This window comes from Staurois parvus, unplaced genomic scaffold (genome assembly GCF_062004578.1).
Source record: "Staurois parvus isolate SC_StPar_1 unplaced genomic scaffold, SC_StPar_1.0 ptg000636l, whole genome shotgun sequence".
In the NCBI taxonomy this organism is placed as follows: domain Eukaryota; kingdom Metazoa; phylum Chordata; class Amphibia; order Anura; family Ranidae; genus Staurois; species Staurois parvus.
This window is the reverse complement of record NW_028318432.1, coordinates 1,178,735-1,206,376: the sequence shown is the minus strand read 5'-3', so window position 1 is coordinate 1,206,376 and position 27,642 is coordinate 1,178,735. Positions and strand designations below refer to the sequence as shown.

The following is a 27,642-nucleotide window of genomic DNA, read 5'->3' as shown; positions in this document are numbered from 1 at the left end:
CGGAACAGCGGCGGACATTTTGACACTGGGGGGGGAACTGACTTGGGGTCACTGACATCCCCAGTGACACCAATACAGTGATCAGTGAAAAAAAACCACTGAAACTGTACTAATGAAACTGGGGAGGAAGGGGTTAACATTTTTAGCATTTGCAGTGTAAGGGGAGTGTTTTACTAGGGGGCGGGGGTGTGTACTGGACAGGGGGAGGGAGGGGGGAGCTGATCAAGGGAGAGAAACTCTGCAGCTTCTCACAAGCTGTCAGAGAACTGACACAAAACAGGGCTGTGTGTAAACAATGCAGCCCTGCTCTGTGTTAGTGATCACCGGCAATCGCGGGAAAACGGCTGGTAAAAACCGGCCGTGACCCGTCGGCTGACACCCGCTGCTGACACCCGTGGGACAGGTAGGGCTGGCGCGCGCCCCCTACCTGTTTTGAAGGCAGCCGTTTTAAAACGTGCTTTTGCCTACGAGCGCTGCCCTACCACCGTTTATATGCGGTGGCTGGGCGGCAAGTGGTTAAAGTGTTTATGAGGGCAAAAGTTAAGACCTTTAGACAATAAAAATATTTAGTCAACAAAGTCCTGCTTGAAACATTCAGTACACTGGATACATTAGTTACTTCTTGTGGGAGTGAGTCCTAAGAGGATACCGATATGAATGTCCATTTTTGGTTCCTCCTACCCCCTCAGGGTCTTTTTGTATTTTTGTTGTCTCTTTTCTTTTTCTTCCTTTTGTACTGTTGTGAGCCTTTTTTTTGGATAGATAGGATGTGCTGGCACCCTATGTATTCCTGGAAGTAGTAGGTTGCTCCGAAGAGAAATCTGATGCCGTGGTTTCATAATTTGATCAGCTATTTCAGATCTAGTGTCCCTATTGGAAGATTTCCCCTCTATTACTTTTCTGAGGACAACCCAAAATTAGGGATTTTCTTTTACTTTCACTTTCAATGATAATGGTACAAATTGCTTTAAAGCTGAACTCTGGGCATAAAAACTTTCATTTAACCAGATCCAGTCTGGGCCAATTCTGACATTCCTCTCCTACAACATTTTTTTTGCTAGAAAACTAACTACTTAGAATTTGAAAAGATTATATATATTTTTAAACAGAAGCCCTAGAGAATAAAATGGTGGGTGTTGCATATTTTTATATCACACAATATTTGCAGTTTTTCAAATGCAAAGTTTTTTGAGAAAATGCACATTCATGAGATTTAATGCATAAAAACACAATATAACACCCATTTTTTGGCAACATATAAAAGATGATGTTGGGCCGAGTAAATAGATACCAAGCATGTCATGCTGTAAAATTAGGTATGCCCATGGAACGGTGCCAAACTACAGTACCTAAAAATCTCCATAGACAACAGTTTAAAAGCCTTTACAGGTTACCAGTTTAGAGCTATACAGGAGGTCCAGAGCCAGAATCATTGCTCTCGCTCTGACTTCACGACAGTACCTCATATGTGTGGTACAATCACACGTGTGTGAGCGACCACCATGCATGTTGGTATTTGGAACACGGGGGGTAGGGATGGCAGGGGCGTTGTAAACAGTCTCTTTAATTCTTTAATTTTTTTTAATCGCTTTTATTGCTATCCAAAGGAATTAACAACACCCCTTGTAATAACATGGACCGTGACAGGTCCTCCTTATGGAGAGAACTGGGGTCTATTAGTTGCCATATCTGTCCTGTGGGCTGAAATTGAAACCGAAAATTATGAAATCCTCGTCACTTCCGGATTCTGACAACACATAGTAGGAGGAACAACGTCAGTTCCTCTCACTGTGTCCCACGAACCAGATACTGGCGGTTGCATCCTTACCAGGCTCCCTGATGGGACGGGAGTGCTCAGCAAAGGTGGGACCCCCTTCCACCATCTGTAAAAGTAATCCAGTAGCTCTATAGTATTGCTCTGTATTATTTAGATTTAGAACATTTGTTTATCCCAGAGTTTAGCTTTAAGTGAATTCAGTATGCTGATGATTACACATTTCACTGTACCTGCATTTGTTGTGTTTTCCGCAGACTCTGGTACTGTAAAGATAAAATACAGAAAATATTTCTAGATGTAATTGTAAACCAAATATTCATAAGAAAAAAATTAATGGTGTGTTGAACCACGTTCGAGCACAACTGTCACATGATATTCAAGGTTATCAAGACCTTGTCATTGCCAATTTCTAATTTTATTGAACTAGTTAGTAAATTCCGTATATACAGCATACACTTTGACTCACAAAGCACTTTGAAATGCATTAGGGGTGCATTGTAATTTCCATGAGGGTTTGGTTTACCTGACTAAGCATTATTGATGTGCCACATATGTGAGGATGAACCAGTTTGTGGTTCTCAACAGTAAATTTCTCCAAAACGTTCCATGCCCCAACAGTAGAAAAAAAGTTTAAATTCACACAAAGGGGAAGGGGTGTCTGACAGGGGCTGGGGGCCACTTCAGGAAGCTGGGAACTTTACAGGAGCTCTATGGGAGACTGGCAGTGACTGGGGTGCACCGTGTGACACTTGAGGTTAAGGGCATTGTGGAGGGCCGGAGGCTCTATGGCAAGTCTGGCGGCACTAAAAGAGGCTAGTGGACCCTGTAGAAAGCTGGGTGGTACTGTGGGAGGTTGGGGGGATACTGCGGGGGTAAAGGGTCCTCTGGGGGCCATGTGAGAGGTTAAAGAGCACCCCGGGTCACTATGGGAGCTGTGAGGCAATGTGAGAGGTAAGGAGATCTACTTCTAGCTTGAGGCTAGGGGGAGAGAGGCAATGGCCTGGTGGTTGAACACCACTGCTCTAAAAGACTCATTACCAAACAAAGAAACCTGCACCTCACACCTCTGCAGTATGGCAATACGAGGGGGTTATGGGCTCCTTTTCTTTTATGTTTGTTGCTGCCATAAGAATGTTGTGGCATCCTACTGACATATAGGAAAGAAAAGGGGAGAATTCGCCAAGAAAGACACCACTGCATGGTTCATGGAGATGAGCAGTGCAAAAGCGGACCTTTCCCCCTTTCAGCAAAAATAACATCGACATACAGCTCTACATGCTGATATGAAATCAACTTACATTCATCAGTTAAACTTTTTTGCGTTTACTTGTAATTACTGCTTTTCAACTTCCTGGTTGACTGAGGCACTGGTGATTTAGCCCTGGCCTCACAGATGCATCCTTGGTAGGCCACATCAACAGTGCCGCCCCCCTCAGATCATGTGTAACAGGAAGTAAAGGAGATGGATTCATCTGCCTTTAGTGAAAATGGCTACTGTTTGTAGGATGTAGTGTCAGTGGGAGCGCACACGCAAAAGTGTTTCCAGTGGAGCGCTGTAAGGGGTAGAAGACATATGAGCACTCGAACCAGGGAAACAGCACAATGGTACGTGCTAAAATCTGCAGCACTATAGGCATTTTAATCATGACGGTTTAATATCACTTTAAAGAGACCCTGTCAGCACAGGGTCACTTGGAAAGAATGACATTCCCGTAATAAAAGGCTCTATACCTACCTTTCCGACAGCCTGCTTGTTGAAATGCTACCTCTGTGGTACTCACCACTGCTGCAGGTATTTGATTGGTTGGATGAGCCAAATTCCATTTCCCTCACACAGCACACACAGGAGGAAATCATGACTTACTTTTTGGGGTTTTACATATATATCCTTTCTGGAAGTTGCAGTAAGCATGGCTCCAGGTTCCTTTTTTTGCATCCATTGATGCACAGTTAAAAGTCGAGTAGATATCCGGTTGCTCCTCGCCCCAGTTCACATAGTTTGTCGGAGTGTTGTCCAACCACAGCCATCTTCCTAAAAGCAATGATATTTGTAATTTGTAAGAATCTGTAATTCCGTCCTTATTTTTGTCACTTATTTATGATACATTATCACCATCTCCTTTTAAGATAGGAGTCTGCTATTTTCAATAAACCACCAAAGTTTTTCTTCTCTGAAGTCCTCAAACTTTGTGACCGCACCTTTGCTTCCATATTTTAGCACTGCCTGATTTTTTTTTCTTGCACATTTATGCATTTTTTTTCACATTGTTCTATGACAAGTTATACAGTATAGGAGTATTAACATTTCTTCCTACCAGCATTGCAATGCACATGTACAGTGTAAACAAACACACCTCAATTTCAGAGAACCTTATATGCATAAATGTGAATGCGATAGAAGACATTTATCGTTTATGTCCCACAGCAAGGCGAGGCTAAACAGAAGTAGTGGAAGACTGTGCAAATTATTTAGTACAGTACAAGGTTACAGCTTGGTTGACGAATTCCTCCCTCAGCTGCTCTAAAGCGGCTATGAGCTCAGGTGCGTTCGGATACTAGTCCGAACTTACCTGAGCCAAACGGCCAGGATGCTGTCACTGTAAACCGAGAATCATGAGAGGCCAAAGCATTCCCTGCCCTGCCACTGCACATATACACACCACTTGTATACATGTGGATAATGCCATGACCGCTTATGATTGGTGGTCCGCAGTGACTAGTATCCAAACATGCCTGAGCTCATCCTTAGGCCCCTTTCACATGGGGCAGAATCTGTTCAGGTCAGCAGAGGATCCGCTCAATGATCCCCTGCTAATCGGAGCAGAGTGGGTGACACATCCTTGTCTCCTCGGTTTATGCAGAGTGGACACAGACAGAGCCCAGTGTGCTCTATGTGCAGTTGGGTATAAACGGACCCTGCTGTTTATACCCCAACTGCCCTCCGACCCACCTAGACGGAGGGGAATGGATCCCCTTCTGTTTTTTTTTCTCCAACTGGATCGGATTGGAGATAAGAGGGTGCAAACAGACACAAGTCCATAAAGCTACATGGACCATCAGATCAGATCCACCTGAAAAACTGACAGGAGGATCTATTCGGATCGCTCGGGTTAAAGGAGCCTTACTCTAAGGCTAGGTTCACATCTGTGCACGGAAATTCATGCACCAACCGCACAGAGAAATGCAGACCCGTGGTTGGTGCCATTAGTTCTAATGGTACACTGCCCGCATTGGAAAAAGCAACCGAACTGGAAACTGAGGTTCCTGTGCAGACTACGTTTTCAGAAAAAATGCAGGGACTTCTTCCCTGCATGTCATGGGGCACGGGAGTCCATTCAAATAACTGCATATATGTGAACCAGGGCTTAAGCAGCACTCGCCACAGAATGAAACCTGCCACTGACTTCTTCTTAATTTTGTGTTTTTTAAAGAATAATCTGTCATCTTCAGTAATAAAACTGTTGTAGCTGACCCCAGGATTACAGGAGAATAGGTTGTAAATACACAGGAATCTGTCCCATTGACTACAAAATGAGAGACAGACTGATTTGCTTCTGTGTCACTAACTTGCATAATAAATACCCCCCCCCCCCCCACAATGTGCTTTTTGGTGCACTGCATTACCCAAAAATAGTGCAGGTGCTTTTTTCATGTATAGACAAATGTTAGTGTTCCAGGCTGGGCCACTCTTACCCGATGTTCCCCTGAATGCATACTCTGATACAGATTTGTACAACCGACAATAGGATGAGGGCACTCCAAAGAAGGATGTAAATGTAACACTGGCTTTGTTTAGATAGGTTGCTAGGTAAATATAGTTTGGCTACACTGTAATCAGTGGAGCAGGGTTTGATTGGTTAGGGCTGCTCAGGTTTTCATAGGATCAGGGGCGAACTGACAACTCATGGAGCCCCCGGGCAATAGGGGATCATGGGGCCCGTGTCCTTGCCCACCCTCAAGGCACACCCAAAAAAGCCTATAAAAAAGGTACCAGGGGCATTTCATGGGGCCCCCTACTGACCCCGGGCCCTCGGGCAGTGCCCGAGTGCTCTAATGGTCAGTCTGCCCCTGCATAGGATGCTGCTCTGCTACTTCCCCCTGTATCCTAGAGATTTCTAGAACATAGTGGGGGGGAGAGGGCAGAGGCTGCAGCCTGAATGATTATGGAACTTCAGCCAATCTCTGGGGAGATGTGCCCAGAAGGTGGAGAAGAACCCATAAATAGTCTGAAGCCTGAGTGGCAAGAAGGAGAAGACCTCTATTGAGGGACCTTGCCCTCCTGGGCAGCAGAATAGATGGAAAGCCAGGGGAAGACATCTAGGCTTAGCTGGGGGGCCTACCAAAAAAATGACAGGAATGCAAGGTGTCAGGAGAGAACTCGTGGGAAGAGAGCCAGGAAGGAAGCTTTAGGAGTAAGCCCAAATTGTCCAGAGGCGGAAAGAGTCTTTATCTCCTTCACAAGGAAAGAGCCAGGTGGATAGCAGAGGCAACCAATGATCCAGTGCTGCAGGAGTGACTGCACAGTGCTTTAGTCTCTGGGAAGAGGACAGTTCACAGCAGCATAAAGATTCTGCTGGGAGATTACAGCCAGAAGTGTGCCAGTGCAGCCAAGCCAAGGATGAGGGCACTCCAAAGAAGGATGCAGATGTAACACCCTTCTAGTTTAGATAGGTAGCTAGGTAAATTTAGTTTGGCTTCATTGTAATCAGTGGAGCAGGGTTTGATTGGTTAGGACTGCTCAGGTTTTTACAGGCTGCTGCTCTGCTACTTGCCCCTGTAGTTTAGAGTTTTCTAAAACATAGTGGGAGGGAGGGCAGAGTTTGCAGCCTGAATATTTATGGGATTTCAGCCAATCCTTGGGGAGAAAGTGTGGAAGTAAATAGTCTCAAGCCTGAGTGGCAGGAGCGGTCTACAGTATGTTGGGGTAGAACAGCATCCCAGGGTCCACCCCACTGGAGGAGACTTCTATTAAGGGACCTTGCCCTCCTGGGCAGGAGAAAAGAAGGAAAGCCAGGTGAAGATATCTATGCAATGGTATTGCACAGAGCATTCCTGAATCCCCTCTTCTGGGGTCCCCTGCTGTGCTCTTGGCTCCTGCTCTTCTCTGTAGATGCTTCCTATGGCAGCGTACTTGGCTCACTCCCAAGCTGTACTGTGTGCATCCATAGACACACACAGTGCAGCTCAGCTTTGCCCCTTGCTCCCTCCTCACAGGATTTTCTTGACAGCAGCAGGAGCCAGCAGGAACTAATGTATTGCAGGGAGAGAGCTGCTACAGATGAGCACAGCACTGGATCAAGTGGGAACTCAAGTAAGAATTTAAGTTGGGGGGGGGGATACAAATACTGGGACCTTCTTTTTACCATAAATCTAGAAATGCACTAAGGTAAAAAAATGTCTTGCCTTTACAACCACTTTAATGTTAAAAAACAGTAATGGTTACATTCTTGGCTAATAGGCTAAGGTTTTCCAAACAAATGGCACGGGGGCTGGGCACAGATGAGGGGCTGGTATAAATGTTAATGGGCACCCCACACAATAAAAGTGTGGGGTTCCCTCCTGAGTCATACCACTCCCTTTAGGTCTAGTATGACTAAAAATAAATGAAAAAAGGGCTTCTTCCTTCTTCCCACAATCTTGGTCCAGTATTTGCAGGGGTCTGCGAGTGGGGGGCCTTATCGGAAGTTGGAAGCCTGTTTTAATAATTAGAGGGCACCCAGATACCTCCTTCTGATTGAGTGTGTGAAAGTAAAGTGTAAATAAACATACACAGGTTTTGACAGTTTATGATTTCCTTTGATAATAATAAACAAATTGATGTACATCCACCATCAATCGTGTCATCCAGCGATACAGATCCACGTAAATCATGAAACCCGCCAAAAACTTCAAATCGCGACAACCGCTCACCCCCATTGAAAGAAAGGCACACAGGTCTAGAAGATGACAGCTGATATAAGTTTTGATGACCCTGGTGAATACAAGGAATTTCCCTCACTTTGAAAGGATTTTCTCTTACATCATTTTGTGAATATGGGACAGGAAGTGAAGAAAAATCTCCCCAATGGGACACAGAAAATTAAAAAAAAAATGCCTTTAATTCTACTTTAAGCACATTTATGCTGTACACCGTTCTAAGGAAATAAAAAAAAATGCATCATTGTTTTGAGTGCCCTCATCCTATTGATTGCTTTTTTCATGTGTTAAGTCTTGATAAGAAACTTAAGCAAATGGAATGCTTTTATGTATGTAACCACGTTCATTGACATGCACACAAAGGGGAGACTACAGCATTTATGTTGGGTTTTGCCTGCTGTTCTCCCTGGCAGATCTCCCTCCACTCTTACCCCTGCCATGACAGCCTAGCATCTACTGTGATCTAGATGGTGTGTGCCCTCACTAGACTGACTTTTCTATAGATTTCTTTGGATAATCTACTAGGGGGCTTGACATCTCAAGAACACATTTGTGCTCGAAACAGGAGCTCCATATTTCATTTCAGTGCATGGAAGAATGATATGTTGGTCAATATCAAGAGCATTCAAAAAGCTTTCCCTCTCTCTTTCGAAATAACTCCATAAGAGCCCAAGGAGGAAGAAGCAGCAGCGTAAGAAGCTAATCAGTTGATGTGCTGACAAGGAGCATGCTGATAGGAGGAGAAAACAGGAGAGATAAGCTCATCTGCACTGCTTATCCAGTCACAGGCGGGGGGCGGGTTCATGACAGCCTGTGCTCAGAGGAAGTGGGTTAACCCTTTTGCTGCCAGGTCCGTACATCGTATGGACATGACAGTAAGGGGTTTTAAACACAATCCGGAAGGCGACGTGTGTGACATCACTTCTGGGTCACAGCTGTCACTTTCTTGGCTAGCACAGCCCAGAGGAGACATGCAGGGTCTTTTAGACTCTGCATGGTTCAATAAAGGGAACCTGTCACCTAAAAATCATCACAAAAGGGTACCTTGTGTCCCCTATGCGATGACAAAAAAAAGTTACGTTAAAAAAAAAAAAATGTTATTGCAAAAAAATAAAGTTACACCCAAGCACATGACATCCCTCTCCAAAAACTTTTGAGGCCCCACCCCATGTAAATGCACACATATTTAAGGTTTGGCATGTTGGGTATCTATTTACTTGGTGCAACCTCGTCTTTTATATTTTACAAAAAAAATTGGTAATTTATTGTGTTTGTTTGCCCTAAAGTTCCCTTCAGTGTGTTTTTTACTGAAATTTTGAGTTTCCAAGACCTTTGCGGTAACATTGTGTGACATAAAAAATTGGAGCTACCACTATTTTATTCTCTAGGGTGTCTGCTTTCAGAAAATATATAATGTTTTGGGGGTTTTGTGTAATCTTCAGGCCTAAAATTATTTTTTAAACGTGTGCAAAAATTGCAAAAACAGCTCTGGCAGCGAACCCAGGAAGACTGAAGGCATTTAGTCAAGATGGAAAAGAAGTACTGCAGGAGGCATCTTCAGATGTAGTAAAACCAGCATTTTATTTTTATATTTCAATTGGCTATCTTTTGTTTATTTGTAGTTTTTGCTTAGGATAGGCTTTAAAGTTTAATATGAAGACTATTATTGCTTACCGCCATCTGCAAATGTTAGTCACTGACCTGGAAAACTGGACTATGCAGATCAGGAAAGTCAGAATCGATTTAGAAGTTGTTATGCGCATACTTGTCCTGAATTAATTACTCATAATAGAAAAGGAATAGGGTTGCCATGATAGTCAAGCAACTAGCATTTGCAGAATGAGAACCAATGGAAGCCTCCATGTTCCTTGTGAAAGGTCTCCTTTAATTTCTGAAGATTTCTGATGCAATAGAGGCAGGCTGGCATCTATCAAAGACCCAGTTTTCACTTTTCAGATCTCGAAAATATAGCAAGAAGCAAGCAAACGGCTAAATAGAAATGCCATCCAAAATAACTCATTCATTCAGAATTAATGGCAGCCCCGTGCGTCTTGCAACGACAGCGCAATTAGGCTGCGGGTGGTTGCAGGTGCGGGAACAAATGTGATTCTCGCAACCAGCCCACAGGCTAGTGTGATCCTAGCCTTAGTCCTGTGACCTTGGTCATTGTGTGTGAAAATGAGAAATGCTAAATTTTCTGGTTGTCACCATAACAGAAGTAAAGATAACATCATTCAGTGGGGAAATCTGTTCCAGTGATATTGATTGGTGAGATATCCCCTCATTTTGGGGAGACTTCCAATGACTTCCTGTTGTATCTTTTAAGAAAAGGGAACTCTTTCCAATGGAAACATAGGTAGCAATAAGAATCTGACAGGGATTCTAACCCTAAAATGCTCTAAATATCTTGGCTGGAGTTCCGTTTTCCGGTTGATGCGATGTAGTGAATGAACTTTGACCATATATGATAACCTAGACAACAATGTTTTAGATACGATACTGTACCTTCTACGTTTTTATATAAACCAATCCAAAAGGAGATTTCTGTGTCGCTGAGCAACTCAACATGATGAAACAAAAAATCTGCTTCATGCTGATTTTCAATTGAAACCATTTTGCCTCCTGCAAAGAAGAATTCCAAAACAGTGAAAGGAAACAATATTTTTTCATATTCAAGAATTACCCCAATAATACTGTCTACATTGTACTATATGAATTTATGTGTAAAAGTTGTACTCTTGGCAGACATAAATGGCACAAATTAATGCATCTCTGTATTCCTTACTATATCATGTACCTAACTCCAAAAACAAAAATGTAATTTATTACAGCTTACAACCCCTTACATATGAAGGCTGCATTAGTTTGATATATTTAAGGACCTTTTCACAAAGCTCTAAAAAACAGACAGGTGGACCTGATTGGAAGCTTCATGTGGGTCTATGGGCAGCCTGATGTAAACGGACTTATGTCCATTTTCACCCACCTATTCCTGAGTCCGCCCAGGCCCAGGAAAAAAAAAATGGAAAGAGACTTCCTTTTTTTGGACCTAAACGTGACGGACTAGATATAGCCCGATGTAAGAGGACACAAGTTCATTTACATCTGGCCCCCTATAGCTCTAACACAGTTCTGCCCCTGTCCGCTGTATAAATACAGACACAAACTGAAAGGACAGGAATGTCATAAAACTGAAATCCGTTCCATTCATCTGATTCAGCATTGCATTTGTGGCAGGATCAACAAGTATTTTCTGCACTTGATGCAAATGTTCTTAGCCTGTGAAATGAAAAGTAATGCAGCCACCACATCTAAGGACTTGCAATATCATACAGTTTTGTTGTTAGGTTTAGACATCCTTCAAAGGAGTTCTATGGTCACACCATACACTTTCATTTTATAACCTAATCATTGTAATAACAATACAAACAATAGTTATATGTGACAACCCAATATAAGCTGTAAGGGGGTGCTTAGATCTCCCAAGTGGGGACCAAGAGAGAGTGCTCACTAGTGCCCCCAAAGGTGAACTGAGCCTACCATTTAATTAAAGGTTGGCGATAAGGCAGCACTCCAACATGAAAGCGATGCTTCTGCATAAATAACATAATTAACTCCTTGTAATCTGTGGCCCATCAGTTCCTCACTCTATGCACCACAGATAATAAGTCTTCAATACACATCATAACTCTTCTCTCCCTGTACTGTGTAGCATTTCTGAGGCAGTACCAATGAGCTTGTACCAGATTCCACCAGCCCAGCAACCCATCACCTCACTAGCAGTGACGTTGATCTGTTTCACTTAAACACTAGGAAATTGTACTCTTGTACATAACCACTGCTTACTCTTTTCCTGAGGCCTCACTCCATCTTCCATGACTCCCAGGCTAGGTCCCTAGGATGCCCCGTGCCATGATTTCAGGCCCAGTTTTGGGGTTCAGGTAGGTGGGGAAGGAGCCTAAACACAAAAGCTCCTTCTCGACCAGGACCTCCATCACCTTTGCCAAGTCACAGCTTCCCAACTGGCTAGTTGCTTATGCACTCAACACTAGTACTGTCATTAACAATGGCAATTTATCCTCCTCCAAATAGCTTCACTGCATGTTAGACATTTGTACTGTATCCGCTCTATCTCATCTTGTCCCCTTATAGCTAATGGCAAAACTTTTTGTTTTTAGTTTTGAAAAGAGTGGAGATGGATTAGAACCACTGTCGGTGCCCCCGTTAAGGATATTCACCCTCTCTATTTGTTTCATTTACCATCATTATTGAAAGTGAAAGTAAAAGAAATTTTGGGTTGTCCCCAGAAAAGTGATAGAGGGGAACTCTCTCCAAGGAATTCCCTAATTCCTCCCCAAGGAATTTCCCTTAATTTGCAGGGATTTCCTCTCACGTCCTGTTTGGCTATGGGACAGGAAGTTAAGGGAAATCCCCGCAGTGGGACACAGATGGTGAAACAATCTGACGGGTATAACCCTCCCTCGCTCTATCCAAAATGAAAAAAAAAAACTGTTTTGCCTACAGTTTTACTTTAAGATCTGGTCTTGTGATGTGCCATACATGCATTGCATCCCTTTAAGTTGGTCTTCAAGTAGCAGACCAAGCCAAATTCATTAAAAATAAACATTCTTTACTGTAGATTAGAGATGGGTTCATGTTCAAGGACTCGAATATGGGCAGTTCTTGTTTTTGCTGAACACACAAACGGTAAGGGCGTTTGGTGTGCTGTTCACCCACCATGCCCCAGAATGCACTGCGTCCTGGCAGTGCATTGTGATTGGCCAAAGCAATGCACCTGACCTCCGGGTCAGCGGTGGCGGTGGGTATCGTGACTAATGCTGGATCTACTTTGAGGGACATTTTTTTTATTTTTGTTTTTAATAGAGGATTTGTCAAAGACTGTCTTCTGTCATTTTTTACTACACTTTTTTTTTTGTGAATGGGTAGCGGTACCATGTACCGCATACTCATTCACATGGAGGAGCAGAATCTGGGGGCCCCTTGTTAAAGGGGGCTTTCACATTCCGATAAGCCCCCACAACAACTGGCCAGGGGTATGGGGAAGAGACCCCCCCCTCCCCAAAGCACCCCTTCATGTTTAGGGCATGTGGCCTGGTATGGTTCACAAGGGGGGGGGGGGGCTCACTCGTCACGCCCCCCCTTCCCATTCCAGACCTGCCAGGCTGCATGCTCTGATAAGGGTCTGGTATGGATTTTGGGGGGGGACCCCTGCTGACAGCTGGAACATGAAAGAATGTTTCACTACTAAAATACCACATGACTTAATAATACAGTTCATGCAGTGATTTAGTAGCTCATGCGGTCAAACTTTTGGTATGTATGAGCACTTTCACAGGTAATCTTCAATACACATTCCTGCACATGTTCTCCTAAGTGCCCCATAGCTATTTTCCTGGTTCCCCACTAAGTAATCATACCTTAAATAGGTGAAAACAATTTTAAGTTCAAAAGTCCATTTAGCAGTGGCATAAGGCTCCCCCAACCCCAACTGGGCTCCTACAGGGGTGGTTAAGTGCAAGATGTAGTTCACATCTTTAGTAGCATTCTGTTCCTTAACCACTTCCTGTCCGGACACTTTTACCCCCTTCCTGTCCAGGGCAATTTTCAGCTTTCAGCGCTATCACACTTTGAATGACAATTGAGCGGTCATGCAATACTGTACCCATATGAATTTTTTTACCATTTTTTGAGACAGATAAAGCTTTATTTTGGTGGTATTTATTCACCGCTGGGATTTTTATTTTTTTTGCTATGTAAATGAAAATGTCCAAAAATTTTGAAAAAAAGTGTTTTTCTTATAAAATTTTGCAAATAAATAATCTTTCATCATAAATCTTGACCAAAATGTATTCTGTTATATTTTTAGTAAAAAAAAATAAGCCAAATTAGTTTGTAACCAAAATTTATAATTTTTAAACATTTTTTTAAAATTTTTATTTTATTTTTTTTATATTATTATTATTTTTTTTTTTTTTAACATACTGTCACCCTAGCAGTATAGTGTCACCATGGTGACACTGTACTACTTGTGGGGGGTGATGAAGATTTTTTTTTTTTACAGTGATTGCTTTTACACCCATATAGGATGTAAAAGCAATCATTTCTGTTTCTCTCTGTCTGCATTCTTGCAGCCATTGAGAAATACTGAGTGAGCTGTGATTGGTCACACCTTGTCACATGGTACAAGGCTGTTGTGAATAGCCTTGTACCATGTGACCTCTGTGATCATTCACAGATTTCACACGTAGTAAGCAATGATGTCACAAGTGACATCTTGCTTACTACTTTGCATGTGATCACTGATTGGCCAATCAGTGATCACATGATCGGGACCTCGTACAGAGGTCCCGTCCGACAATCGGTGTTTCACTGTGTCCGGAGGACACAGCGGGCACCGGATCGCGGTGCTGCACGCTCCCAGGGAGCAGGCACAGCTTGAAAAGGCGGGTGCCGTTTATGAATGCCAACCCGCCCCTGGAGTGCCACCGCCCTGCCATTTATAAACAGCAGGCGGACGCCAAGTGGTTAAAGTGGTTGTAAATCTCAGACATGAAATATGAAAAAAGCATTTTCCTCTATAGTGTGTACTTTTCTCAATTAAGAGCATTATGTGGAATTTGTCAGCTGCTTCATTACACAGCTATTAACATGAATCTCTTCTGACAAGTTTTCCTGACACCAAGAAAAAAAATGGAGGCAGGGGAGGGACCTCAGCAGATTGTCAGCCCCAATTCTGTTTCTGTGGGCTGTATGGAGGGGGGTGTGTCTGTTCCTGCCAATCAGCTCTCAGAGCTCTCCTCACTGACCTCGGCAGTGTGTAACTTTAGCTTTCCGCCCCCCTGTTATCTGAACTTCCAGACAAGCTTTATAAATTCATCACTTTGAAGGGATGTAGAGAAGAGAAGACAGCAGATAGACAGGTACAACTTATGAAGGAGGATGTGTTTAATCTCTGTGTATCACCTGAGGTCAATCACTTCACTGGATAAATTTAGGGGTTTACAACCACTTTAAGTAGAGAGACCTGGAACTGTACCTCTTATTAGTGTAGCACTACCTCCTTAGGATTCGCTAAGTTATTGTGTCCCCCTTCGGTCTTGCACAGCGAGGCAACAGGCATCTTCTTCCTCCACACTTGCACATGGAAACAGTGACCAGTCCTTAGGCTTATCTTTTTTTATTTTAGGGCCTGTGCAGTTGCGCATCCCAATAGAATGAATGGAATGCTGGCACATGGATGCACACAACAGCTTTGCTGAACACAACCCATTCAAGTGAATGGGCCACACCACAACTGCCTTGCAATGGTTCAGCATTTTGAAGACGACAAATCACCCCCTCACTGCCTGTCAAATGCCCTCTGAAAAACAATCTATGGTAGCAGTAAAGGCGCACATATTAATGAGCCCTTATAGTGTTTTATTGTGCTTACCGTGCCGAAGACATTCTATGGATGCATGACCCCAGGTGCTATCATCTGCAGCTTCCAGAAAATAGCAATGGCTATGGAAAGGAATCCATCTTATGGAACTTGAGTCTGGGCATTTTCCAGGCTTTGCAGGTGGTTCAGTGGGAGCTATCACTAAAAACATAAAAAAAGAAGATTGCACTTTCATGAGAAATAAGAAAACTCCTCTGCTAGGTTGTGTAAAGCTGGCTATACTGCGGTAGATTTTTGCACAAACATTCGTATGAAAAATCTCTTCAGTACATTCCATAATGCCATCAGAGACTTAAAGCGGAGTTCCACTCATCCTGTCAAAAAATAAAAGTCAGCATCTACAAAAACTGTAGCTGCTGACTTTTAAAAAACAGCCACTTACCTGTCCTTCGGTCCCATGGTGTGTCCCCCGCAGCCCGTTTCACTGGACGTCCTGTATTCCTGGAGGCCGGCATCTTCAGTGTGGGCACCCGGCTGTGACAGCTTGCGGCTTCACAGCCGGGTACCCACTGTGCATGCGCAATGGTCCTGTAGACTTCTGGGACCTGTCACGTGTCCCAAAAGACTACAGGGAGGGAGGACACCTTCCACTTCCGATTGCCTAGGCGGTCCGACCGCAATTGGGAGCTGGTACCTGTAAAATTCTGGTACCGCTCCCCCCCTCCCCCCAAAGGTGCCAATCCTTAATGGGGAGCAGTCCTTAAAGCGGAACTTCCCCTTTTGGGTGGAGCTCTGCTTTAACGATTTAAGGGAATTTCCACAATGAAAACCACATACACACTTAGAATTTCGGATATTCGAGAAACAATCTCCATCCTGCTCTTTGCTTTTGTTTCGCCATTAGAGCTGGAAATGATCGTTGGTTTTACCCCACCAACTATTAGGAAATATAACAAATGTTCCGAAATGGATTTTTTTCTAACTAAATTAAACCCATATATAGAAAGCGCAACACACAGAACTAATACAGAAAGACAAGTACATTTTTTGTGCGACAATAATTTGTATAACTTTTTTTGGAAATGTTTGGGCACTGATACCCATCTGGTATGCTGAGCCACTGCTTTCTGTGTCTTCAAACACCACCAGCTCCATGGATACAGATGCAAGGCAAAATATGACAGGCAAGCAGGATCAGGTGCATGAATCCGAATGCAGTGTGTAGCTCAGCAGGTAGAATGGGTGTCACTGCCCACCGAAAGAGCCCTTAAAGTGCACTATCCATTACTCCATCATATACAAACTCCTAAGAATGTAATAAACCTCAGTATTTTATCTTTCATATGCAAGTATTATATTGGTATCCTTTCTGTTATTTTTGTATTATCTGCATTACTATGAACACATTTACATTTGGTACATCTCCAGCCATATGGTGAGGGACTCCTGAAGCTATTCCCTCTGTCTGTAATGCTTCTCTTCTGTTTACTACACTTCAATCTGCTCACTACTATCTCTCCACTATATACTGTTCACTGCTGCCTGCCCCCACAGTATACTGCTAACTGCTGTCCCCCCACTGTATACTGCTCACTGTTGCCCCCCCTGTATACTGCTCTTTGCTGCTCCCCCCACTGTATACTGCTCACTGCTGCCCCCCCCCACTGTATATTGCTCACTGCTTCCCCCCCCGTATACTGCTCTTTGCTGCCCCCCCCCCACTGTATACTGCGCACTGCTGCCCCCCCCCCCGAATGTATATTGCTCACTGTTGCTGCCCCACTGTAAGCTGCTCACTGCTGCCCCCCATGTATATTGCTCACTGCTGCCTCCCCCACTGTATACTGCTCACTGCTGCCCCTTCCACTGTGTACTGCTCACTGCTGCCCCCCCCCCATTGTATGTTGCTCACTGCTGCCCCCCTCCACTGTATACTGATCACTGATGCCCCCCACTGTATACTACTCACTGCTGCCCCCCCCCCCGCTGTGTATTGCTTGCTGTTGCCCCCTCCCACTGTATACTGCTCACTGCTTCCCCCTTTGTATACTACTCCCTGCTGCCCCCCTCCACTGTATACTGCTCGCTGCTGTTCTCCCCCTCCCGCTGTATACTGCTCACTACTGCCCCCCCTCTACCCGCTGTATACTGCTCACTTCTGCCCCTCCACTGTATACTGCCAACTTCTGCCCCTCCACTGTATACCGCCCACTGCTGCCCCTCCACTGTATACCACCCACTGCTGCCCCTCCACTGTATACCGCCCACTGCTGCCCCTCCACTGTATACCGCCCACTGCTGCCCTTCCACTGTATACCGCCCACTGCTGCCCCTCCACTGTATACCACCCACTGCTGCCACCCACTGTATATTGCTCACTGCTGCCCCCCCACTGTATACCGCCCACTGCTGCCCCTCCACTGTATACTGCCCACTGCTGCCCCTCCACTGTATACTGCCCACTGCTGCCACCCCCCTGTATACTGCTCACTGCTGCCCCCCACTGTATACTGCTCACTGCTGTTCCTCCCCACTGTATACTGCTCACTGCTGTCCCCTCCCCACTGTATACTTCTCACTGTTACTCCACACTGTATACTGCTCATAGCTAACTCCCCCCCCCCCCCCATCCATGCTGCAGGGGTCCTGTAGCCTCCTTGTCACCAGGGGTGGAGCCAGAAGGTACTATAGCACTCACACACATTGCTAGCACCCAGTGGCAAAACTACCAGCGTCACAATGGTTGCACTTGTGACCCGGCACTGGCGTTCTACCACCATGGGAGTCCCCAGAACAGCAGGAAGGGGGTCCACTGCAGAACAATTTAAAATATCCTGCAGCAGAACTGTAACAAAGGGCCCTGGGATGGGAGTAAAGGCCCCAGGTTCAAAGGGAAGGGCCCCAGGACCAGAGGGCAGGGTTTCTTGCACCTGGACCCTGAAGGTTCTAGTTATGCCTCTGCCGCGACCCCTCCAGGTATGTCTTTTTTGCTGATGACACAGAAGTTTGCAATAGGGTTGATATCCCTGGAGATGTATGTAACCTGGTACATGATTTGGCATTGCTGGAAGATTGGTAAAAAGTTTAATGTGTCTAAATGTAAAATAATGCACCTGTAGGGAAAAAGAATGCCTTGAAAGAGTACAACATTGGGGGTACATTACTGGCTAGCACTTCAGAGGAAAAGGACTTGGGAGTACACATCTCAGATGAATGCAAAATGAGCAAACAGCATGACGAGGCAGTGGGGAAAGCAAATATAATTCTAGGATGTATCACTGGAGGGGACACCAGCAGGAGGAAGGAGGTCCTGATTCCCCTATATAGATCTTTAGTGAGACCTCATTTAGAATACTGTGTCCAGTTATGGAGACCTCACTTACAAAAAGTAATACATATTTGTGGTGAGGAGGAGAGTATTTGTGTTGGGGGGGGAGGGAGAAGATAATTTCTTCTAGATGGGGGGATTGGGGGGAGGGCGGTTTGTGGGTGAGATTTGTTCTAGGAGGCTGGATTTGGGGGGGTTGTGTTAGAACAGGTGATTTGGAAGAGGGGGATTTGTGCTAGAAGGGAACTTTTTTAAGGTTGGGATTTGTATTAGTAATGGGGATTTGGTTTGATGAGGATTTGTGCTAGCAGGGATGATTGGAGGGGTATTCGTGCTAGAAAGGGAAATTTGGTTGGGAGGATTTGTGCTGGGAGGTAGGATTATTTGGAGAGGGGGAGGATTTGTGCTTGGAGGGGAAATCTGAGGGGTGAGGATAGGGTGTGTGCTAAGAGGGTGCTTATTGGGGGGGCAGTTGTGCTAGGGGAGAATTGGAGAGAGAGATAGATGACAGAGAGGGGTGAAGGTTGGGAAAGATTTATACTGGGAGGCAGAGGAATATTTGTTTGGAGAGAATTTTGGCTTGCAGAGGGAATTTATGCTTAGGGCTAAGAATGCCATTTAGTGCTCTATTTTTTTTTTTGGAAGGGGGTGGGTAGGGAGAGGGGATTTTTGCTGACACATGATGCTCATACATCTTGCATAGTGGGCTCAGTTTGGCTTCTTCGCCCTAGGTACTGGATGATCTTGTTCCAGAACTGGTTACAGGGGCTAAAGCAAGGAAGGCAGTGGCAGATTCTAGCGTGCAGTACTGAAAGAAGAAGGAATATTATGAAAGCACATTGCTACAAACATATACCACTTACCACTGCTCTGCTTGCAAATTGAAGCATAACTCTCATCACAGGATGCTGTCTTCCACTGGCCATCCACGTCAATATAAACACACTTGCCCTTTTCCTTTGGTTCCTCAGAAGCCCATTTGGTGTAACGGAGTCTCCAGCCATCAGACCACTTGTACTGGTTGTCCGTCTGAAACAATTAAAGTAACAGTGCTATTCTGGATTCTGATATTATACCAATCACTGGTGACAGGCAAATGTGTTGTTGCTATATTTGTTTTGCTGTTACAGTTTATTACAAAGGTTTTGTGTAATATATACATGCAGACTATGACAATACAGAGTCACTATGTCAACCTACAAATTGAAATATAAATATGTCCTTTTATTTTTTTTTCTTTAATTGTACCCTAATGTATTATACTGTTCATATTAATTTGGAGGAAGGCTTTAGATGGTAGCAGATTTGGATGCACACATTTTATTTCATAGGTCTTAATTAAGAATTTTTTTTTAAAAAGTTAACAAAAAACACTCTTGTGTAACTTTATCGTAATGGGAGGAATTAACAAAGAGTGATGCAAAACCTGTGCTTGCACCACTCTTAGAAATATAAAAATGTAAGCATGACTTTGTGAAGATTTTTGATACTAGTCTTATTTTTCACAGAAGTATCCCTCCCGCCTCATGCAACTACCTCCCCCCTTTTCCTATTTCCTTCCTTTATCCCCTTGCCTTCAAAAAAAATGTATATATATATATATATATATATATATATCTCTTTACATTATTACATTGTCATGAAAATATGATTAATGCCTCAATTTGCTTCCACATATTATTTAACACCTAGTCTCTACTTTTTCAGATTGGTGATTTACTAAAACTGGACAGTGCAAAATCAGGTGCAGTTCTGTATAGAGACCAATCAGCTTCCAGGTTTTATTTCCAAAGCGTAATCAAGCAGGCTGAGATTAGAAGCTGTTTGGTTACCATGCACAAGTGCACCAGATTCTGAGTGAACCAGCTATAGTAAATCCCCCCCATTCTGTTTTATGTATGTGTGACTATGCTAAGGTCATTGTTTTTTTACTTCCCACCCATTCTTTACTCATTACAATTAATATGAAACCTATTCTTAAAAATAAGAATGTATGCTATACTGTATTTGTTCGAGGGGAAAAGGAAGAGACACTCTTATTTCTTTTGTAAGCACATGTTACAGTATATGCATTAGTTTGATTATATTATGCTCATTTTTTCATCCTATACATTTTTCCCTTATGGTTATTTCTGTAAAACCTACTTTTATAAATAAAGAATGTATGTAAAAAAATGAAAGCAGATGTCGCTTCATTTGCACTCTGTTCTGCATGGAGAGCAGGCGCTGCATGCTCTTATCTTCTTTTATGTGAAATGCATACAAAAGATTAAAGCATATCTAAAAACACAGAAAGAAAAATGTAATATATTGCAGCTTAGCAGTAAGGATGAGTTTGAGCTTGAGTTTGGTCTGAACTCATATTTGTCCGAAATCTGAAGTAAGCTGTTTGTTATGAGCCAATCAGCTGCAGGCAGGGGACACCCACGTGGCCATATTTGGTCAATGATGTCACTGATAACAAGCATCTCCACCCCTTTATGTATGTGCAGTTGCAGAGCAGGGAATCCCCACACACAGCTGTTTGGCACTGATAGCTTCCTTTCAGGTTCAGTCTGAACCAGGGGCGGACTGACAACTCATGGGGCCCCCGGGCAATAGGGGATCATGGGGCCCCTGTGTCCTTGCCGAAACTCAAAAAAACCTATGAAAAAGGTACCATGGGCATCTCATTGGGCCCCCTACTGCCCTCGGGCAGTGCCTGAGTTTCCAAATGGTCAGTCCGCCCCTGGTCTGAACCCAATCTTATCCCTACTTACCAGTTTTTAGATGTGGTAGCTGCATTTTTTTGTTTTGTTTTTTCTTTTTTTTTCTTCTATTTTCAGTTGGTATTTCAGTGAATAGCAAATCCTCCAGGTTTCCATTGTATCTTTGGTGTAGCCATGGTTGTCACATAGGTCGGACTTCAAACACACCTCATCTCCATTACATGATATAAATCAATACAGTGAAAGGTCAGTGAATGTAGGTGAATTTACTTATATATCTCTTTTAATAAATAAACCCTTGAGGAAGGCACGACTTGCCATTGAGCACAGTAGGCCTATACCTATAGGCACTAGAGTCAAAGAAGCAGCTTTTCTCTGTATAGTTAAAGTGCCACTAAACCCAAATCATAAAAAAAAACTATCATTAAAATGCTGTATTCCATGCTGTTCATACTCAGTCACTATGGGATTCGTTTCCTGTATTCTGTAAATACCTGGTTGATCCTGCTGTTCTCTATCTTCTCCTTCTGTTCTTGCCCCCAATGCAGTTGGCAAATTTTGCAGAGCAGTATCCTTCTGTATATGCTCAGTTTTCAGTGAGTTTCTATGCTGAGCATTTCCTCCCTATCACATCATAGCAGCCCATGTGACTGTAGAGCAACATATGTGGTGTATACACAAATGACAGCCCACTCCCTCCCTCCTCCTCCATGTCCACTAACCAGTCAAACACAATGGGGGAGGGATGTTACATGTAGATTGATGGAGGCTTCACCTCCCTGTTCTAAGACACAGACTGGATCGGCGTAACATCCACATCATATTATTGCCAAAAAATAATAAAGATTTGATGTCAAATATATATATATATTTGTATGATGATTTAAAACAGTTTATTGATATTAATTATTTATTTTTAATCTGTATCTGAAAGGCTGTTTTTTTTTTAAATTTATTTTGAACATGTGACCAGCAGCAGAAGACTAGAAGCTCCTCCTGCTTATGTTTCCCTGCAGGCAGGCTGGGAAAGAGCTGGGACATGTGACAGCTGTATATCGATTAGGAAAAAGGTACTTAGATATTCTTTTTAATAAAATAATAACAGTTCCATAATCCTTATACAGAAAGAGAAGAGATACTGTAAATGAAACAGTGTGTGTTTAGTATCACTTAAACAGTCATTCATTTTTCTATTGTCAGGAAAGATACAGTCATCTCATATAATCCTATTTACACTTTTTAACAATTTATTAAGTCAGCAAAAAAATGTTCTGTGCAAAAGAGATCCTAGCGAAGTGGTGTTACTTTTGGTGTCAAAGGCACATTATATATGCCTTACTACTCTAGTTTGCATGTGATGTACATTAGATAATCCTGTCCACTCTACCTTTGTGCACTGAGCAGTAGGTTACATATATCTGGCTGCTGCCCTCTTAATGATCTGCTTAAGACCACTGTACTCTGTGTGCTTTGCCGTACTTTACAGCATCTGCCACCCCTCTCTGCCAATCCCTTCACTGGCCCAACGGATAAAATTCAAAACATTAACAATAACATGTAAAGCCATTTATAACTCTGCCCCAAATTACATCACCAATCTTGTCTCCAAATATCACCTTAACCGTACTCTCCGCTCCTCGCACAACCTCCTGCTTTCTAGCTCCCTTGCCTCCTTCTCCCATGCTCATCTGCAGGACTTCTCCAGAGCTTCCCCCATCCTCTGGAACTCTCTACCCCAATTTATCAGACTATCGCCTACTCTGCTCACTTTTAGGCGTCCTCTGAAAACCTATCTCTTCAAGGAAGCCTATCCTGCCCTCAGCTAATAATGGAATCTTCTACTCCTCCTACCAGTCCATCCCCCACAGTTATTACCTTTTGTACCACTAGCCCCTCCCTCTTAGATTGTAAGCTCTGAGGAGCAGAACCCTCTTGTATTGAACTGTATTGTTGCTGTATTGTCTCCCGTTATATTGTAAAGCGCTGAGCAAACTGTTGGCGATATAAAAATCCTGTATTATAATAATAACTTTTCACACTCCAGAGTGCTGCACTGTGTTTGCTGTGCTGTGCAACATACTGTATATTCTGTATTTCTGCACATCATGGAATTATAGACTCCAAAATTCTCCCACAAGCTATACATTGTGCTGTACATTACTTCTTTGCACTCTACTGTATACGTTATATACCTTGCATACTCTGGAGTGCACTGCTCTGTACTGTCTGTTGTACGGTATGTACGATGGAACATTGTATGCTGTACTATACTCTGTATAACCTGGGTCACTGCACTCTGTATTGTCAGCCTGATTTCTTGGCTGCAGTATTAAAGGCAAAACATGTTTTAGTTTTGGATAAAGTGGAGTTAGAACCCCTGTCAGTTTTTATTGCTGTCTGTGCCCCTGTCAAGAAGATTCACCTTTTTTTCCCTGTTTAACATTATCATTGAATGTGAAAATAATGGAAAATCCCAAATTTTGGGTTGTCCCCAAAAATCTTGGAAATATTCCATTGGGACACTAGTTCTGATGATCTGGGGGTCGCCAAAGAATTCCATTAAAGTGGTTAAAGGATTTTGTACCTTCATGCATTCTATGCATTCAGCAGCCCTCCCAGCCCCCCTAATACTTACCTGAGCCCCATCACAATCCAACGATGTGCACAAGAGCCTTGTCTCTCTTGGGATCCTCCCTCTTCATTGGCTAAGCAGCTCCCACTCCTGTAAATCAAAGCCAGTGAGCCAATGAGGAGAGAAAGGAGGCAGGGCTGAGCCACGGCTCTTTGTGTGAATAGACACGCAGAGCAGCAGCTCTGGAGTGTGCCTGCTTGGGTGCCCCCATAGCAGGCTGCTTGCTCTGAGGGCACTCAGCAGGAGGGAGGAGCCAGGCATGCCGGCGGGGCACCCAAGAAGATGAGGATAGGGGCTGCTCTGTGCACAACCACTGTACAGAAGAGATAAGTATGATATATTTGTTATTTTTGATTATTATTATTGCCTTTAATATCCCTTAAATTTCTAGTGATTTCCTCTCACTTCCTGTTTTTGCTTTGGGACATGAAGTGAAGGGAAATCTCTGCCGTGGACACAGCTGGGTAAAAGAACTATGACGGGGTTTATAACCCTTCCTTACTCTATCCAAAATGAAAAAAAGTTTTCCCTATAGTTCTACTTTAACACGAGACCAAATGAAACCAATTCATCTTGCTGCATCCTACATTTCTGCTTTTGCAATAGTTTCTGTATATATTCACAACATTCCATACCAACCTTATTATTCCTGTAAAGACCAATCCAGAAAGGTTCCTTAAATCTATCTAGTTGCACTCTTAGAAAGGAAGACGTGTACTCTTCTAAAATGCTGGCAAGGTCATAGTCCGATTGTTTACACATTCCCTGAGCCTCATCCCACTTCATCTTTGTTCTCTGAAACTTGTAGCTGGCATCAGCAAACATATACTGGTCTGATGGTGGAGTCACAGTTGTCACAACAGGTAGGTCAGGGTCTGGAGAAGAGAGAATAATCAAATCAGTCAAATCACTATCAAATTACAAAATATATTTCAAAGGTTAAGGCATAAATGTCCCTACTTGCTGCTGGCACCATCCAACTCCACTTGAAATTAATTTTGAGTCATTCTTAAAAGTATTCATATATATGGGCAGCACAGTGGTTAAATGGTTAGCACGTCTGCCTGGCAGTACTAGGGTCATTGGTTTGAATCCCAAACATGGCACCACCTGCCTGGAGTTTGCATGTTCTCCCTGTGCCTGCATGGGTTTGCTCCCCCACTCCAAAGACATGCTGGTAGGTTAATTGGATACTGTCTAAACTGGCCCTAGTATATGTATGAATATAAGTTAGGGACCTTAGATTGTGAGCCCCCTGAGGGATAGGGAGTGATGTGAATGTAAAATATATATACAGTATATATATATATATATATATATATATATATGTATACACAGTTATGTTCAAAATAATAGCAGTCAGACATCACTAACTTGATCAATCACTGTTTTTGGTAGAAATGATATTTCTACATGGCAAATAATTTACTAGCAGGTGTAGTAGAGTAATAGAAATCCAACAGACCCAACAGTCATGACATGCATGCTGCTGATTCTGTGTATTTGAATCACTAATTGGAAGGGGCATGTTCAAAATAACAGCAGTGTGGAGTTCTATTAGTGAGGTCATTCATTCTTTGAAAAACAGGTGGCAATTATTGCCCTTATTTAAGGAAGGAAGGCAGCAAATGTTGTATATGCTGGTTACAATTGCATTTCTCTATGAAATTCTGAGGAAAATGGGTCGTTCCAGACATTGTTCAGAAGAACAGCGTACCTTGATTAAAATGTTGATTGGAGAGGGGAAAACATATAAAGATGTGCAGAAAATGATAGGCTGCTCAGCTAAAATGATCGCAAATGCTTTAAAATGGCAACCAAAACCTAAAAGACGTGGAAGAAACTGAAAAACTACCATTCAAATGGATAGAAGAATAGCCAAAATGGCAAGGACTCAGCCAACAATCAGCTCCAGGAAGATCAAAGGTGTAAAGTTCCCTGTGAGTACTGTTACAATTAGAAGATGCCTATGTGAAGCCAAGCTATCTGCAAGAAGCCCCCGCAAAGTCCCACTGTTGAAAAGAAGACGTGCTGAAGAGGTTACAATTTGCCAAAGAGCACATTGACTGGCCTAAAGAGAAATGGCGCAACATTTTGTGGACTGATGAAAGTAAGATTGTTCTTTTTGGGTCTAGTGGACGGAGACAGTTTGTCAGACGACCCCCAAACACTGAATTCAAGCCACAGTACACTGTGAAGACAGTGAAGCATGGCGGTGCAAGCATCATGATATGGGGATGTTTCTCATACTACGGTGTTGGGCCTATTTATCCCATACCAGGGATCATGGATCAGTTTGAATACATCAGAATACTTGAAGAGGTCATGCTTTTTATGCTGAAGAGGAAATGCCCTTGAAATGGGTGTTCCAACAAGACAACGACCCCAAACACACCAGTAAACGTGCAACATCTTGGTTCCAGACCAACAAGATTGACGTTATGGAGTGGCCAGCCCAATCCCTGGATCTTAATCCAATAGAAAACTTGTGGGGTGACATCAAAAATGCAGTTTCTGAGGCAAAACCAAGAAATAGAGAAGAACTGTGGAATGTAGTCCAATCATCCTGGGCTGGAATACCTGTTCACAGGGGCCAGAAGGTGGTTGACTCCATGCAACACAGATGTACAGCAGTTCTCAGAAACAGTGCGACTACAACCAAATATTCATTAAGTGATTCAAAGGAAAGCAAAATCTTCGAACATTTTTCAGTTTATATAGTGAATGTTTGAGTTTGTAAAGAAGAATAAAAAAACTGCTATATTTTTTTTAACAGTCTAATATTCACTTTTCTTCAATTTTTTTAGAGGAACAACACACATGTGATATATTTTTCTTCATGTTTTGATTTGGAATAGAATGTGTTGTGTTCCCAATGCATTTGTATGTATGGAAATAAAAGCTATTAGAAGGATTTTGAGCTTTATTCACTTTTTTCAACACACTGCTATTATTTTGAACACAACTGTATATATGTACAGTATATATATATTTATATATACAGTTGTGTTCAAAATAATAGCAGTCAGACATCACTAACCTGATCAATCACTGTTTTTGGTGGGTTAGCTGTAGGTGGTCTATAAGGTCATAGAGCGCTGCTCTGCATTCCCTCCCACTTCCTGTCACATGCGAGCAGGGCCGGTGCTTCAACTAGGCAAACTAGGCAGCCGCCTAGGGTGCACTGCCGCCTAGGCACGCCTGGGTGCAGTATAGGCCGTCGCTCTCTCTCTATGGCCTATGGACCCCTTGTATGAAGTCTTAAGAGAGTCCCCCTCTCCTCATACACAGGGAATGATGGAATCTTTACTCTGCACAATTGTCTCACAGCCTGTCCACACACATGACCATTTAGTAGATATATGAGACAGTATTCCATGTAGCAGTGAAATGTCGGCTCCCCCTAGGATGGGAAGTGATGACATTAGCCCAGGACCCCAGGCAGTCAGCAGTCTCTGATCAGAGGATCGTTCTGTACATCTCCGATATACACACTGGCACACATGATCCTCTAGCTGTAACAGGGACCCGGCTAGTGACCGGGTGGGGCTTGTCCAGCATTGGCTCCACCTTCTTCTACACAGCTGGAGCCAATCAATAGGCGGGGGTGTGCTCTGGTTGCAGGGTTAATCCTATGTGAGTAGGATGATTGGGGCCCAATGTGTATGATAGGAAAGCGGTGTAGTGCTGGGAGACCGCCTGTCCTCACTGAGAGCCGCTGCCTGCACTCCACACCCTGGCAGGAGCCATCAGAGGTGAGCCGAGTCTAGGAGGATGGTGGGTTATGAAGGTGATGGGAGGAGGAGGGGGGCGGACCATGGTCGGGGTGAGGAGAGCGGATGCTGATTGATCGTATGAGATGCAGCCACATCATGAACG

The 27,642-nt window shown here is 43.4% G+C and overlaps 1 protein-coding gene across 1 annotated transcript in view; it reads right to left on the bottom strand.

The window, feature by feature from the left end:
• LOC149449091 (macrophage mannose receptor 1-like) overlaps nt 1–27,642 on the bottom strand; it is a 164,558-nt gene that overhangs the window by 11,878 nt on the left and 125,038 nt on the right. The window contains exons 24-29 of the mRNA XM_089693713.1: nt 24,403–24,638; nt 19,287–19,452; nt 15,147–15,296; nt 10,199–10,315; nt 3,642–3,809; nt 2,008–2,040 (exon numbers count right to left, since the gene is read on the bottom strand). Of these exons, the coding sequence (XP_089549839.1) occupies nt 2,008–2,040; nt 3,642–3,809; nt 10,199–10,315; nt 15,147–15,296; nt 19,287–19,452; nt 24,403–24,638 (870 nt within the window). The remainder of the gene's footprint in view (nt 1–2,007; nt 2,041–3,641; nt 3,810–10,198; nt 10,316–15,146; nt 15,297–19,286; nt 19,453–24,402; nt 24,639–27,642) is intronic.